The sequence below is a fragment of the Vipera berus genome (assembly GCF_964194415.1).
Source record: "Vipera berus genome assembly, chromosome: 1".
NCBI lineage: Eukaryota > Metazoa > Chordata > Lepidosauria > Squamata > Viperidae > Vipera > Vipera berus.
Genome location: NC_138202.1, coordinates 88,806,818 through 88,821,357, shown reverse-complemented (window position 1 = coordinate 88,821,357; position 14,540 = coordinate 88,806,818). Strand labels below are relative to the sequence as shown.

The 14,540-nt window shown below is 40.3% G+C and overlaps 1 protein-coding gene across 2 annotated transcripts in view; it reads right to left on the bottom strand.

The window, feature by feature from the left end:
- PRMT3 (protein arginine methyltransferase 3) overlaps positions 1-14,540 on the bottom strand; it is a 75,241-nt gene that overhangs the window by 28,803 nt on the left and 31,898 nt on the right. For both annotated transcript variants that reach the window (XM_081332344.1, XM_081332343.1), the window contains one exon: positions 3,577-3,764. In XM_081332344.1, coding sequence (XP_081188470.1) covers positions 3,577-3,764 — 188 coding nt within the window. The remainder of the gene's footprint in view (positions 1-3,576; positions 3,765-14,540) is intronic.

Sequence of the window (14,540 nt, the reverse complement as noted above, 5' to 3'; positions counted from 1 at the left end):
TTTTACGCAAAAACAAATTGTGGAATCAGGTTTAGCTACAAGATGTCGCCCCTCCCATTTAAAGTTTTCTTTTAAATCCAAAGTTTTATAATCTTTTCAGTTTTGTTTCTTTTTTATCAGTAAAAACCCTGATCTTCAGTAAGCATAGAAAATCTTTAAAAAACAGAATTCCAATTAGGTTCAAGTTATTCTTTCAACATTTTAAACTCCCCTGGACAGTCAGTTGCCGCTGTTTCTAGAGGAAGGGATAAAATCTCCCTTCCCTCTCACAGAAGGGAAAGTACTTTAAGCAGCTTATGCGAGTAAAAAAAATAGTTAGGATTTAAGTGAGGTAGATCTCACCCAGTCTCATCCACACTGCTTTAAAATTGCTTGGTGGTAAGTGTGACTTCAGCTGTCTGCAGCGTAGTGATGAGCCAAATTGCTATGGCCGGTTTTTCGTCCACCAGTTTGGAGGGCTGCCCTGAATCGAGCGGAAGGGCTACCGCCCTCCCACGATCCAACGGGGATCCCCTCCTTGCTGGTTGTTCCTACAGGGCAACCTTCGATTCTTTCCAGGGTCCCCCAGCGAAGCGAAACTGGACGCGGAAGATGGAGCTCGCCTTCCAGATGTCCATGGTGGCCACATCGGCAAACCAGAAGTCCTGGCTGATAACTATTTTAACTTATTCTATCTTGCAGGCTTTGCAGTAGAGCTCTCAGTCCTTCCAGATGGAACAATCCTATGGGAGGAGTGTAAGGTGCACAAAGGCACCATCAGGGACACCTAGAAGAAACGGCTAAAGGCCAAAGGCTCACCCCCACCCCCCTTCTATCAAAAGTATTTACCTCAGCAAAACATGTTATTTATAAGATCGATATGTAATTATGTGTGTGAATTCAAGCCAAAAATACATAATTTTGCTTACACTTTTGAGTTTAGGACTATTAATTGCTTTTTTAATTGCTGCTCTCCAACACTGTGTGGTGAGTAACTTTTGAAAATGCTAAAAGTAGATTGCAATGCAGTTTGCATAACTTTAAAAACACTCCATGCTGGGTAAGAATCAGAAGATATTTTTTTTCCATTGTATTATTCATCACTCCATATCTCAGCAATGTGTTGGATTTTTAACTTTTCCTTTAAAAAAAAACCCCACCCCCTTTTAACTTTTCCCTTATTCTAGCAACTCTGTCTCACAGTTTGGTGCCTAGAAGTTGGTCTTCTCAGTGGTGGCACTCGTTATAAATGCCCATTCTCTTTTGGTAAGCTCATCTGGCTCCTTTTCCCTTGTGTCTTAAGCAACAACTGAACACAGGTCTGTCTTCTCTAGTTTTTGCAGGGCAAACTATTACTCTAGGACCAGTCTTGCTTTCCAAAATGAAATTTCTTTTAATTGTTGTACACAGCTTTCTTTTAATTTTTGTACACCGGTCTTGGTTTGGGCACACTGTAAAAATATGTTTTTTAAACTTCAACGTATGTGAAAATAAGAAGTATAAATGATTTAAGATAGAAGTGAATCATGAAAATGGAACGCTGCTATATTTTCTCTCACAAATTGTACAGTGAAGATAAAAATTCTTCCACTGTAAAAAATAGAATATCCTTCCAACAACAAATAAAAATGGCCTAACCAAATAAATAATCCATTTTCCACTAAAGATAAGGATGAAACAATGGTTAAGAGATTCAGATGAAATACTTACGCCTAATATTTCATATATATAAACATCCTAAGACTGGAGCAAACTACCAAAGGCTTGAAATATATCCTTGAGTATTTTCAAGAAGAGACTAATATTTATTATATATCTATAGTGGAGCCAGAAAATCTATTCTCCTCTTTATAGCCCAGCAATTCTATTATACTCATTCAGTTTACAAATGATGTTCAGCAATTGTTCAGCCCATAAAATAGAAATATCCTTGAAAATGTACCCAATTCACTCTTGCATATTAACAGATTTTCATGAACATAAATAGAGTATGACAAAGGCATTATTCATACTCACCCACATTTGACTGCCGAATGTATATTCTTCGACCTTACATGATAAATAAGGCACATTTTTATAATTTCCTGGATATTTCAAAATCACCAGTTCTAGAAAGCTGCTATTAATCTTGGTTATTTACTCATAATGACACTCTTGGTCAATTCCTTAGTTTTATTATATAGAAAAATAAGTTTAGAATGTAAAGATTATCTGAAGGCTTTTATCCACCATGATTACATTAGGATATCTTCTCAGTTTTAAAACTACAACTTGGTTGTTGTTGTTTTGCTATCTTTGAGTCAGTATTGACTCAATGATTGCCTGTATTGGCCCCTGCATTTTTAACATGGTTTCCGAAGTGGTGTATCACTGCCTTCTTCTTAGGGCTGAGAGCTAGTGAGTGGCCCAAGGTCACCCAGCTGACTTTGTGCTCAAGTCAGGACTAGAATTCTCTTGGTTTCTAGCCTGATGCCTTAACTATTACACCAAACTGACTTTAAATCATCTAAAATACAATGAGAGAAACCATCATCATGCTGGGTATGATTATTACTTACTGGAATCCTAAACTATAGAATCCCTATTTTTCCAGAGGAATACAGCGCAGTGCAGTGCAACCTATCTTGATCAAGATGAGAGAGGGTTAGCAGCAGACCAACCTTTCTTACCCTGGCCATCACAATGGATTTCAACTGCCATGAATTCTGAGAATAAAATTTCACACATCTAAAGAGGACCCAATTTAACAGGATGCTCTAAATTGAAAGTCAACCAACTTCAGTGTATCAGATAAACAGCAATAGCATGTCTTTCTTCTGTATGGTAACAGGAGAACCAAAGAAATGGTCTTTCCTCCCAATCATTTGACATAGTTTCACAATGCAAATAAAGAATATATTCTTACAAGTTTTAGGAAGCAGTAGAATGTGAGTCATGAAATGTCTGCAAGGAAACAACCAAGCTCAGAAAGCACCAAGGACTCTACAGTGACACTAGGTAAATACCCAATATCCAATGTTTATTTGCAAAGAAAGCAATACACTGATAATATACTTCGTATTGCTACCTTTTAACCATATGGACATAAATATCTGCTGAGGGAAAATGGGGAAAATATTTTTTTCTACAAATATTTAAAATAGAGACTATTAATTAACCATAGCTCCAGAAAATATGGTTTGCTAATCATATCAAGAGAGTTAGTGAGAAGAGAAAGGAGCATAGGGTTACAATGTCAGTGTTTAAATTATATAATAGACCTTGGGTGAAATTACTGCAAATGAGCCTGGATATCTGCAATCAATAATTGTTGAGTGGCAGATAACTCTTATATCTTCTCCTTTCACTCTTGATTTTATTCCCCACCCCCAAGAGAGGGGTTCGTAAGCAAGGATGAAAATATACTATCAAAAGACTAAAACCCCATAGTGATAATTCCAAAACTGAACATCATGGACTTCACATTGCTATTGACCAAGAACTAAAAGTCACTATATTAATTTTCTATAATGATAGTTTTATATAAAGACAGCTCACAAAGGGAATAAATGAAACATTATTATTATTTTTAGAAGATGCCATTCTCTGTCACAGTACCTTGATGATACAAGCTTCAGATATAAGAGTCGTTGAATCTAAGATTTCCACAACTGCTTCAGGTATTACCACCTTTTTCATGCAGGACATATTGAAGCCATACACATCATCCCAGAAAGTCAATTGATCGGTATGCTTAGCGATATCACTTACAGCCACCAGGCTAATGGTACAAGAGTCAGGATACACTGGAATTAGATAAATTATTCAATAGTGAGGACTGTGCAGGGGCAAATTTCTGTACAAGAAAAGCCAAATGTCATTAAACATGCTGGAGGAAAACAAAACATTTAGATTCAGCAATTCCAGAGCTACATCTCTGAAATAAGATCCTCTAGGACTAAAAGAGATGTATGCTTCCATAAATGGAGTACAACAAAGCTGTAACAATTGTAGGATGTTCTTTTACTGGGATGTGAAAGAGGAGAAGAGCTTTGAGACTACCAGTGGTATAGCAAAAACCTACAGCATAAAACAGAAAATACAAACAGCTTTGAACTGGTATGCTTTATTTTTCTAAGAAGCATGCTCTTATTCAACTTTTATATTATTGTAATTTGATTTATATCCTATCTTCCTAGTCAATTGGAGCACAGAACCAGTGCCGGTCCACAGACTGAGGGTTGGGGACCCCTATCGTAGTGAGACAAGTATTTTTCAACCTTGGCAACTTTAAGATGTAGGGACTTCAATTCATTACATGCTGGGAAATTCTAGGAGTTGACGCCCACACATATTAAAATTGCCAAGGTTGAAAAACATTATCTTAGACAGTCCAAGTTTGAGTTCTTTTAGGATTTTTAAAGTTCATTATCAATACTTTAAATTGGGCCCAAGAAACATTTGACAACCAGTGCAGATTTTTCAGGTGTTATCATCATTTTTCTTGTACCATCTAGCAAGCTGGTTGCCCCATTTTGCACCAACTGTAACAGTCTAGATCAGGGGTAGGCAACCTTGGCTTTTTTATGACTCGTGGACTTCAACTCCCAGAATTCCTGAGCCTACCCCTGGTCTAGATATTGAGATCAAAAAGCCTAAAGAACATTCAAATGGGAAAATCTGTTGTATCTATTTATAATCAACATACTGAATATCCTACAGACTTCATGCTTATTCAGAATTAAACATTTGGAAGAAGTAATCAACATTACAGGATGAAAAAATATACCTATTCTTTCCTGGTAAAGTAGCTAAAGAAAGTGGATTTCCCCCCAAATGGGAGAAAAGCCCAAGTTTTCAGACTGAAAGCCTTTCACGTATTCCAATATTTTATTCTGAAAGAAAGGGGATATTATTCACACATACAAAAAAAAAGGTCATCAATGCAGCTGAAATAAATCAGTAGTTCTGCATAGCTGACCACTGCCACATACACTGACATAAAACACACTTTACAGGAGAATGTTGTTTCTTCTACAGACAAGGCTGCTGACTTGGTGGCTTACACTTGACTTCTCATCTTCCAACTTTCCAGGCCTGTTCCTGGATTATTAACAACATCCCTCATTAATAATAATAATAATAATAATTTTATTTATATACCGCCCTTCTCCCGAAGGACTCAGGGCGGTGAACAGGGCAAGCATAAAAAATACAGAGATACAAAAGTTAAAAAGGATTAAATATATGCCCACTAAAAACAGTAAATACAAATATTAAAATAACAATAACACCCCCCCATCCCCCATCAGGCCAGGCCGGCTTGTTCAAATAAGAATGTCTTTAGATCGCGACGGAAGAACTGACAAAGTGATTTGAGGCAAGCTGCTTTCCAAAATAATATACAGCAAGTGCTATATAACAGTATTTCCCCCCAAAAAACATGCATACATGTTAAATTTGCAAAGGTCGCTGCCAGGATCAGCATTTAAATCCAATGGAACAATAATAGGCTGATTCATGTTACAAACCTTGTAACCTTGATAGAAAATGCCTCAGTTGTGCCCGCATTGCTCCATCCTGAAGTCAGATGACCACAATCCTGCGAGATTTTCATAGATTTTAGAAGGCCTGGTTCTTTCTCCCTAGACACTGGTCAGAATGCAGCATGAAACTGGCATGGCATGGGTCCGGATTATCTCAGGGAGCACCTGCTGCCAGCATCAGCCTCCCAGCGTCCTGTGCGCTCCCACAGGGAGGGCCTCCTTAGGGTTCCGCCGGTTAGGGAATGCCGACGGATGGTTCCAAGGGGGAGGGCATTCTCTGTGGGCATGCCTGCCCTATGGAATGAACTGCCGGTAGAACTTCGGACTGCCCCAGACCTTTGCTCGTTTCGCCGGTTGTTTGATCTTGCTGGCCTGGACTGAGGGGGTCTAGAGAGCGGTTGGAGATCCACCCGATCTGAATCTGACCGATTGCGACTAAGAGCCTTTACAAGGTCTAATTACTTCGCTGCACTCATCGCGTACGCAGATAATCGCCCAGCCGCCCTGTTTAGGGTGACTCGCTCTCTCCTTAATCGGGAGATGAGGGAGGATCCCTTACAGGGACGGGCTGAGGAGTTTAGTCATCATCTGGTGGACAAAATCGCTCAGATCCGGACCGGTTTGGACTCTGACTGGGCAGTCAGGCATGGAGGAATCAAGCGGTCTTGAGCATGTTATCTGGACTGAGTTCGATCCTGTTTCCCCCGATGACGTGGACAGGATCATGAGAAGGCTGAGCTCCACCACTTGTTTACTGGACCCGTGCCCCTCCTGGCTGGTCTATGCGGCTCGGGAGGAGACACGAGGCTGGTTCCAGGCAGTAATATCTGCTTCCTTGAAGGAGGGTATCTTCCCTGCCGCCTTGAAGGAGGCGGTGGTGAGACCCCCTCCTCAAGAAGCCTGCCCTGGACCCGGCTGTTTTAAATAACTACTGTCCGGTCTCCAACCTCTGCTTTTTGGCGAAGGTTGTTGAGAGTGTGGTGGCGCATCAGCTTCCTCTGTTCCTGGAGGAAACTGAGTATCTTGACCCGTACCAATCGGGTTTCAGGCCCGGGTACAGCACGGAGACGGCATTGGTCGCACTGGTGAATGATCTCTGGCGGGCTTGGGACAGGGGATGTTCCTCTGTCCTAGTCCTTTTAGATCTCTCAGCGGCTTTCGATACCATCGACCATGGTATCCTACTGCGGCGTCTCAGGGGGTTGGGAGTGGGAGGCACTGTCTTGCGGTGGTTCTCCTCCTACCTCCTGGGCCGCTCGCAGTCGGTGTTGACGGGAGGGCAGAGGTCCGCCCCGAGATCTCTCGTTTGCGGAGTCCCTCAGGGGTCGGTCCTCTCTCCCCTCCTGTTCAACATCTATATGAAACCGCTGGGCGAGCTCATTCGTGGTTTCGGGGTGGGGTATCATCAGTACGCTGATACCACCCAACTTTTTCTTTCCACCCCGAACCAACCCAGTGATGCACTCGACGTGATGTCCCGTTGCCTGGAGGCGGTCTGGGTTTGGATGGGGAGAAACAAGCTTCGTCTCAATCCTGCCAAGACTGAGTGGCTGTGCATACCGGCATCTTGGGTTAACCAGGTTGTTCCATCACTAATGATGGGGGGTGAGGTGTTACCCCCCGTCGATAGGGCTCGCAACTTGGGCGTCCTCTTGGATTCACGGCTCAATTTCGAAGACCATATAGGAGCCGTGACCAGGGGGGCTTTTGCCCAGCTTCGTCTGGTGCGCCAGTTGCAGCCCTATCTGGACCGAGATGCCCTACGCACAGTCACCCATGCGCTCGTGACCTCCCGGCTAGACTACTGCAACGCTCTCTACATGGGGCTGCCCTTGAGGACCACGCGGAGGCTTCAACTGGTGCAGAATGCAGCCGCGCAAGTTATGGGAGTTTCCCGATACTCCCGTGTAACACCTCTTCTCCGTGAGCTGCATTGGCTTCCGGTTGCCCTCCGGGTGAGATTCAAAGCTCTGAATGGCTTGGGTCCGGATTATCTAAGGGAACACCTGCTGCCGGCATCAACTTCCCATCGTCCTGTGCGCTCCCACAGGGAGGGCCTTCTCAGGGTGCCGACGGTTAAGGAGTGCCGGCGGGTGATCCCCAGGGGGGGCATTCTCTGTGGGCGCGCCTGTCCTTTGGAATGATTTACCGGTGGAACTTCGGACCGCCCCCGATCTGCGTACATTTCGCCGGGATCTGAAAACTTGTTTTTTTGATCTATCAGGCCTGGACTGAAGGGGTTTTAGCTTTTAATATTGTTGTAATTGTTGGGCTTATGTAATTTAATCTATTTTAATTTATACTATTTTTATATCATATTTTATGTTGCCCTGTAAACCGCCCTGAGTCCTTCGGGAATAGGGCGGTATAAAAATTTAATTAAATAATAAATAAATAAATAAATAAAAATAATTTAAATTTAATTTTAATTTTAATTTAATTTTTAATTTTAATTTGTTTAATTGTGGGCTAGTCTTATTTAATTCTATTTTAAAGTGTACTTATTTGTATTGTTTTAACTCACCCTGTAAACCGCCCTGAGTCCTTCGGGAATAGGGCAGTATATAAAATCAATAAAATAATAAAATAAAATAAAATAAAATAATAAAATAATAAAATAAAATAAAATAAAATAAAATAATAAAATAAAATAAAATAAAATAAAATAATGAATGAATGAATGAATGAATGAATGAATGAATGAATGAATGAAACTGCCTAAATATGTGCTTGGACTGCTCTCTCCCAGGCACAAAATGCTGCTATAGAGATAGTTTTGTAGTGTGACATTTCTAATCCTATGCAAGGGTCCTTGGTGCTCTCTGAGCTTGGTTGTTTCCTTATATGCGTTTCATTACCCAAACTCAGAAAGTACCAAGGGCCCCTCATTTCAACCCTGAGCTACAAATATTCTCCTTTATTGATTTCTGCTTTATGCAAGCTGCGTAAAACACATAGCAGGTACGTGGCCTTAAAAGCTGAAAGAAGAAATAAATAATTAAGCAAGTAGGATGAGGGCAAGCCTAACAAAAAAAGCTATAGCTAACTGCTGAGCTGCAAAAAATCTGGATGATCACTAGATGGCGGCAGAGATACAGGTATACAATTATGCCATTTAATGTCCGTGCAGAATTTTTCCAAATTTTACAGAGAGCTCATTTGTTTGTTCCTATATGCAGGAAACAAATGTTGAACTACCTACGGCTTAGTTCAGTCTAGTGCAGACAATATCAAACTCGTGACGTCACATGACATCGCGCAACGTATCGGGACCGTTTTGCCATTGACAGCAATGGGGTGGGTGCGGCTTCCGCGTGACGCATCCGGCCCATGGGCCAACAGTTTGACATCCCTGGTCTAGTGGTTAAGGAACCAGGCTACAAAGCAGGAGACTGTGAGTTCAAGTCCCTCCTTAGCCATGAAAGCCAGCTGGCGACTTTGGCCAATTACTCTCGCTCAGCCCAACCCGCCTTACAGGGCTGTTGTTGTGAGGAAAATAGGAGGAAGGTTTGTTGGATATGTTTGTTGCCTTGAAGTATTTATAATAAAGGCAAGATACAAATAAATGAATAAAAATATATAAATAAATATAGGAGTTAAGTTTTTCATTTTTCTGTAGACAGATAGGTCTTAAGAGTGAGAAAAAGAAACAAATGCATATTTACAAGGTTGACTTTGTAAGGTACTCTGAAGTGCATGTTCTAATATTATTTGTTGTACATCTAGATCTGTCCTTCGACTAATTTATTTTTAAATGGCCGATGATTTTAAAAATGCCAAGGAAAGGGGAAGTTGGGGGAGGTTTTTGCTTACTCCGTCTTAACAGGATAGTCCAATGTTGTTTCACTGCAACCTCATTTTTTTTAAAAAAAATTGCTTGTAGAAAAGATCCAGTTTAATGGAAGGTATTTTCCTTCACCATCTTAAAAAAAAGAGGAAAGAGTTTGGGCATATTCTGAACATACCAGTGCACTGATGAGCTGGTTTCAGTCCTTAAGCCTTGCTATTTATAAAAATAAGGAAAAAGGAAAAGCAAGAAAAAGGAAAACTCCTTTAATTCTTGGTTATTCCATCTTTTTTTTTAATCTGATCGAATTATTTCTCAACACAGGTGATATGAAACTGCTGATCGGACATTGCAGGGCAGCACATTATAGCACTGGTGTGGATTTGTCATCTGTGTCCTTCTCGATTCACTGCCTCCAAATCATTTGTCATTAGTAACAGCTCACACTGAGAACAAAGTAAGATATGGGAAATCTTTGATCCCTCAGCAATGTGGTAAAAAAGGTAATACCGAAGGAACGGCAAAGCTGGAAGCAAACATCCTTTAAAGGGGAAAGCAACTACAATCAATCACTCTTTCATGTAGTACTTTTGCTTCGGATAATGTTTTTTGCAAGCATTTTACCGAGAGGTCCTTTAGGAAACTTGAGGGAGGTGAGCAGGAGAGATCAAAATGATACAGTGCTATGTTAATACAGTCATAATAAATTGTCAGCTGAACTGTTTTCAGTAAGAAAAGAAAAATACAGGAGGAAAGGGGAAAAAAACAACACCACCACAGAAGGTAGATTTCCTTTCCTGCTATTTTTTTTTAAAAAAAGTTGCTTAAAGCCACATGTGCAAGAAGAAATAATACATTACTTTTTTCTGAAAAAAAGAAAAAGGGCATAAAAGCAGTTGCTTAAGAAGGAAAAGTATCCGGGATAGTGCTTTTGAACTGTTTGCCAATGACCTTGTGGGGTGGGGGGGGGCAATCAAAGGGTTGGTTGGTACCTGTTAAGTCCTTCAGGGCACACAGTTGGTTATCTGAGCCAGCGGTCTCCAACCTTTCTGGCTTGGTGGCCAGGTGGAGGGGGAGGGGGGGAAGAGGGGATGGTTCTGTGAGAGTGGCACACCGCTTGCACAAATGAAGTTTCCCGCATGAACGTGAGCACCTGCCACTCGCGCAAGTGAAGCTACGTGTGCGTTCGCCCACTGCTTGTGTAGCCCAGTTCTGAACGGGCCACCACCTGGTACTGGGCCCCGGCCCGGGTGTTGGGGACCCTGATCTGAGGGATTATCTACCTCCAATTGTTTCTGCCCGCCCAGTACATTGGGCAGCGGTTCCTTCTGTCCTGGAACTGAGGAAGCATGCCTTTCTCTGTTGCTGTACCCACCCTCTGGAATAGAGATTTAGGCAGCACTTACTCTTCTAGATAGGGACGCGGTGGCTCAGTGGGTTAGGACGCTGAGCTTGTCGATCAGAAGGTCGGCAGTTTGGTGGGTCGAATCCCGAGTGCCGCGTAACAGAGTGAGCGCCTGTTACTCGTCCCAGCTTCTGCCAATCTAGCAGTTCGAAAGCACGTAAAAATGCAAGTAGGAAAATAGGGACCACTATGGTGGGAAGGTAACAGCGTTCCATGCGCCTTTGGCGTCTAGTCATGCCGGCCACATGACCACGGAGACGTCCTCGGACAAGCGCTGGCTCTTCGGCTTTGAAACGGAGATGAGCACCGGCCCCTAGAGTGGGAAACAACTAGCACGCATGTGCGGGGGAACCTTTACCTTTACCTTACTGTTCTAGGATTCCAAACAGCCCTTAAGACCTGGCTCTGTCTCCAAACCTGGGCTTAGGTGTTTGTTGTGTTTTTATTGTTTTGGCTGTTTTTAGTCCAGGCTGTCCATTTTGCTTTTATGTTTTTGAAATTGTTCTGTGTATTTGAATTTTGTAAATGTCCAGAGTATACTGAAGTGGGCAGCCATAAGAAATCCAATAAATAAATAAATAAATAAAAAATGTTAGGTATAATGCCACACGGACATTTTATTACACTTGGAACTAAAAATATTACAGGAGGGATAATACGTTTCTCTGCCACTTGCCTTTAAAATCTACATTAGTGATGAAATGTAGCACTTTCCTAGTCCACCACTGACCTTAATTTACTCCCTTACTGTTTTGGTTCTAAGACAGACTGGGACTACAGTAGGCTTGTCTTCTTAGTGTTTGAAAGAATTTTAGCGTAAGGAATCACTTCTGCTTTTTTAATACTTTTTACTAAGAAGCTTATTAAGGTCAGAAGCATTAGAGCTTCACTGTCTTAGCTTCAGTTGACAAGCAAATTAACCACATTGCATTCCACTGAGAACACTCTGTTCCTCCAAAGCCTTAGCTGATAAACAGTTTAAACTGCAAGATGAAAGCTTTTTTTTCTTCTCCCTGTACTCAGTCTAGCAATTCTAAACACATACACTTACCAATTGCAGTGGGAGCTTTTAAATTGTATTTTATCCTAAACTGCCTTGAGCTTTATGGTTGGGAGGCATACAAATTGGCATAATAAATAATAAATAAGATACACAATTTAGGCATAGACAAATGCACAACTTAACACTGTTGACAGTGAACAGCTTAGAGTGTCAGGTAACAACACTTCCTTAAAGTAAGGGTTCAATGGCTCATATTGCAAATATCTCTGCCAAGACAGTGAAATTTTCAAGACAGAAATGTCTACCCTGAAGATGATTTGAGACTCCTATTATATATCCTATTGATCTATATGGTTAAATTGCTGCAGTGAATTGAAATTCAGATGGCCATTTAAAATGTCTATTATGCCACTCAATTTTGAATGAAATCTGAATAGTCTGGAGTACCACAGCTTTAACTTCTCAATTAAATCAGACTATCTCCTTTCTAGAAAGACTGAAATATAAATCATCTTTGCCTCCTGGAAAGCATTTGGCATAATAAAGAAAGTAGGACAATTGTTCCAAAGCAATTGGCAAAAGTTCACCCATTACAAATACCTAAATCCCTGCTAAATGAACTGTGCAGTTACACTATTGGCACTAAAATGCTCAAGGGTAGTTGATAAATATCTTATCAACTCATACAGATTTGGCAGTTAATTAATTTTAAAAACTCCATCCTCAAAGCAATGTCATTGTTGCAGAAACTATACCATATTTGCCATTTCAAAATTATCTGTAAGTTATTGTTCTTCTCACTTTGAAGGTATCTCTGTTGACATCTTGGGGAAGAAATTTCATATAAAGGAAAAGAAACACCCAGTCCCTGCATATGTTTGATCAAGCTATCACATGTATCACAAAACTACATAGTTCCATGGATTATGACAGATTTCACTATATCAAAACATGCTCATTAAAAACCTTCTTTCTTCTATCTGGTGCAATGGTTATTGGACTTACAGCCTAACTCTTTAAAAAGTCCACTCTAGAAATAATATAGGATATCTTGAATTCACAGGTTCTGATGTTTACTACTGCACACAATGCAAGAACACATCACACATAGCACTGAAATGGGAAGATTCATCTGATCTTTGAATCCTACCAGCTAGCTGTTTTATACATAAAAATATGAAAAGCTATGAATAAGGCTTCTGTTAACTTTCTAAACCAGTTGGCAGAAGAACACAAATTCCATATGTTTAAAAACAAAATCATTCTATTTGAAATCCTGTCAAATTATGTTAACAATCAACCAAAGTATTATTAATGTTATTTTCTATTGGGAATGAGAAACATAGATTATAATTAAGTCCTTTCATTTATTTTCAATTAATAACTCACCAATTATATTTTAGCCATATCTGCACAGCTATGACCTATGTCTTTTAAGAAAAGCCTTAAAAGTATGGCTTTTCCAGTGGTCCCTGGGAAAAAATAATTTGTGACTCCACATCATATATCCATCATTAATGGATACTTAGGTCTCCCATGAATAGTTTAATATCCTTGCACTGTTTAAATAATTGGAGTTGTAGGTCAAATATCAGTTTTCAACCTTTTAATAATAATGTTAAAAGAAAAGAATGCTAGTTAGAAACATTTTTTTCAGCAAAACTACATACACATTAATATACTACAATAATAAACAAACTTGTACGTTATTTTAGCAAAATGCAACGAATGCCATACCAATTTGGCTCTCTAATACTAGATACTAGGCCAACTCTTTCACGGTGCTTTAAATACTGCAGTTTGTCTCAAAAATAGCCTATATATTTTCCCTTGGTTAAGCACTATTTTTAATTAAGTCATCCAGCTGTGCACACAGTTAGTAAGTGATTCAGCAAACACTGAAAACTCAACACTTCCTATTCTATTTCAAAGAGCCAAAATGAGATGTTCCTCAATATAAACTCTGTAAATGAGAAGGAGGAGTAAAAATGCACGGGGGATAAATTTTAAGGCCATACATACACAGAGTGATAAGCCAGAATTCTAATAGCTATTAGCTTACTGTAAATTATTTTAATTAAATTTATAAACCACCACATCTCAACAATTCTTGATGTTTAATAAAATTAAAACATGCTTACATCAGCATTTAAGCTACAAATAATTCACCCCTAAAGCCAACTGGAACAATTACATTTGAATCTGGAAGGCTATTACAGATGGAGTCAGTTTCACCTCCAGAAGGAGTGGCTTCTAGAGAACCGCCACTATTACTGAAAACAATTGCTTCCTGGCCTTAGCCCCACTCATCTCTTATGATAAACATTCCAAACATGCAACCTTGGTCCCAGACGGTAGCCCTGAAGATACCTAGGTGCCAAGTCATAAAGAGTTTATAGGCTAAAACCAGCAGGTGAATTGGACCAATAAACCTAGGGAAAACCAATGCTGGATTGCCTGCAATATTTATATTCTCTGATTCTGACAAAATCTGCCAGATAGCACACAGATCCCTGCAATTTGAAGCAAATGCAGTTTTTGAGTAGTCTTCAAAGGCAGTCCCACTGCATTGCAGCAGCCCGAATGAGTAGTGATGGGGACATGAATCACTGCAGCAAGGTCATGCTACAAGTATGGCTTAAACTGAAGCAGGTCAAAAATCCTTCTGGGCATTCCCCCATCTGACCATTGAGCAATAGTCATGAGTTTAGAACTGAAGAACTTCTTGGATGAGATGCAAAACATTTTCAAAGTCCAGTTGTCTTTTGGAAAAAGGATCTTTGGGGCAACCATGACCTGGATAATTAAGAAGCTTCATAGGCATGAGTTTAGAAGAATTTC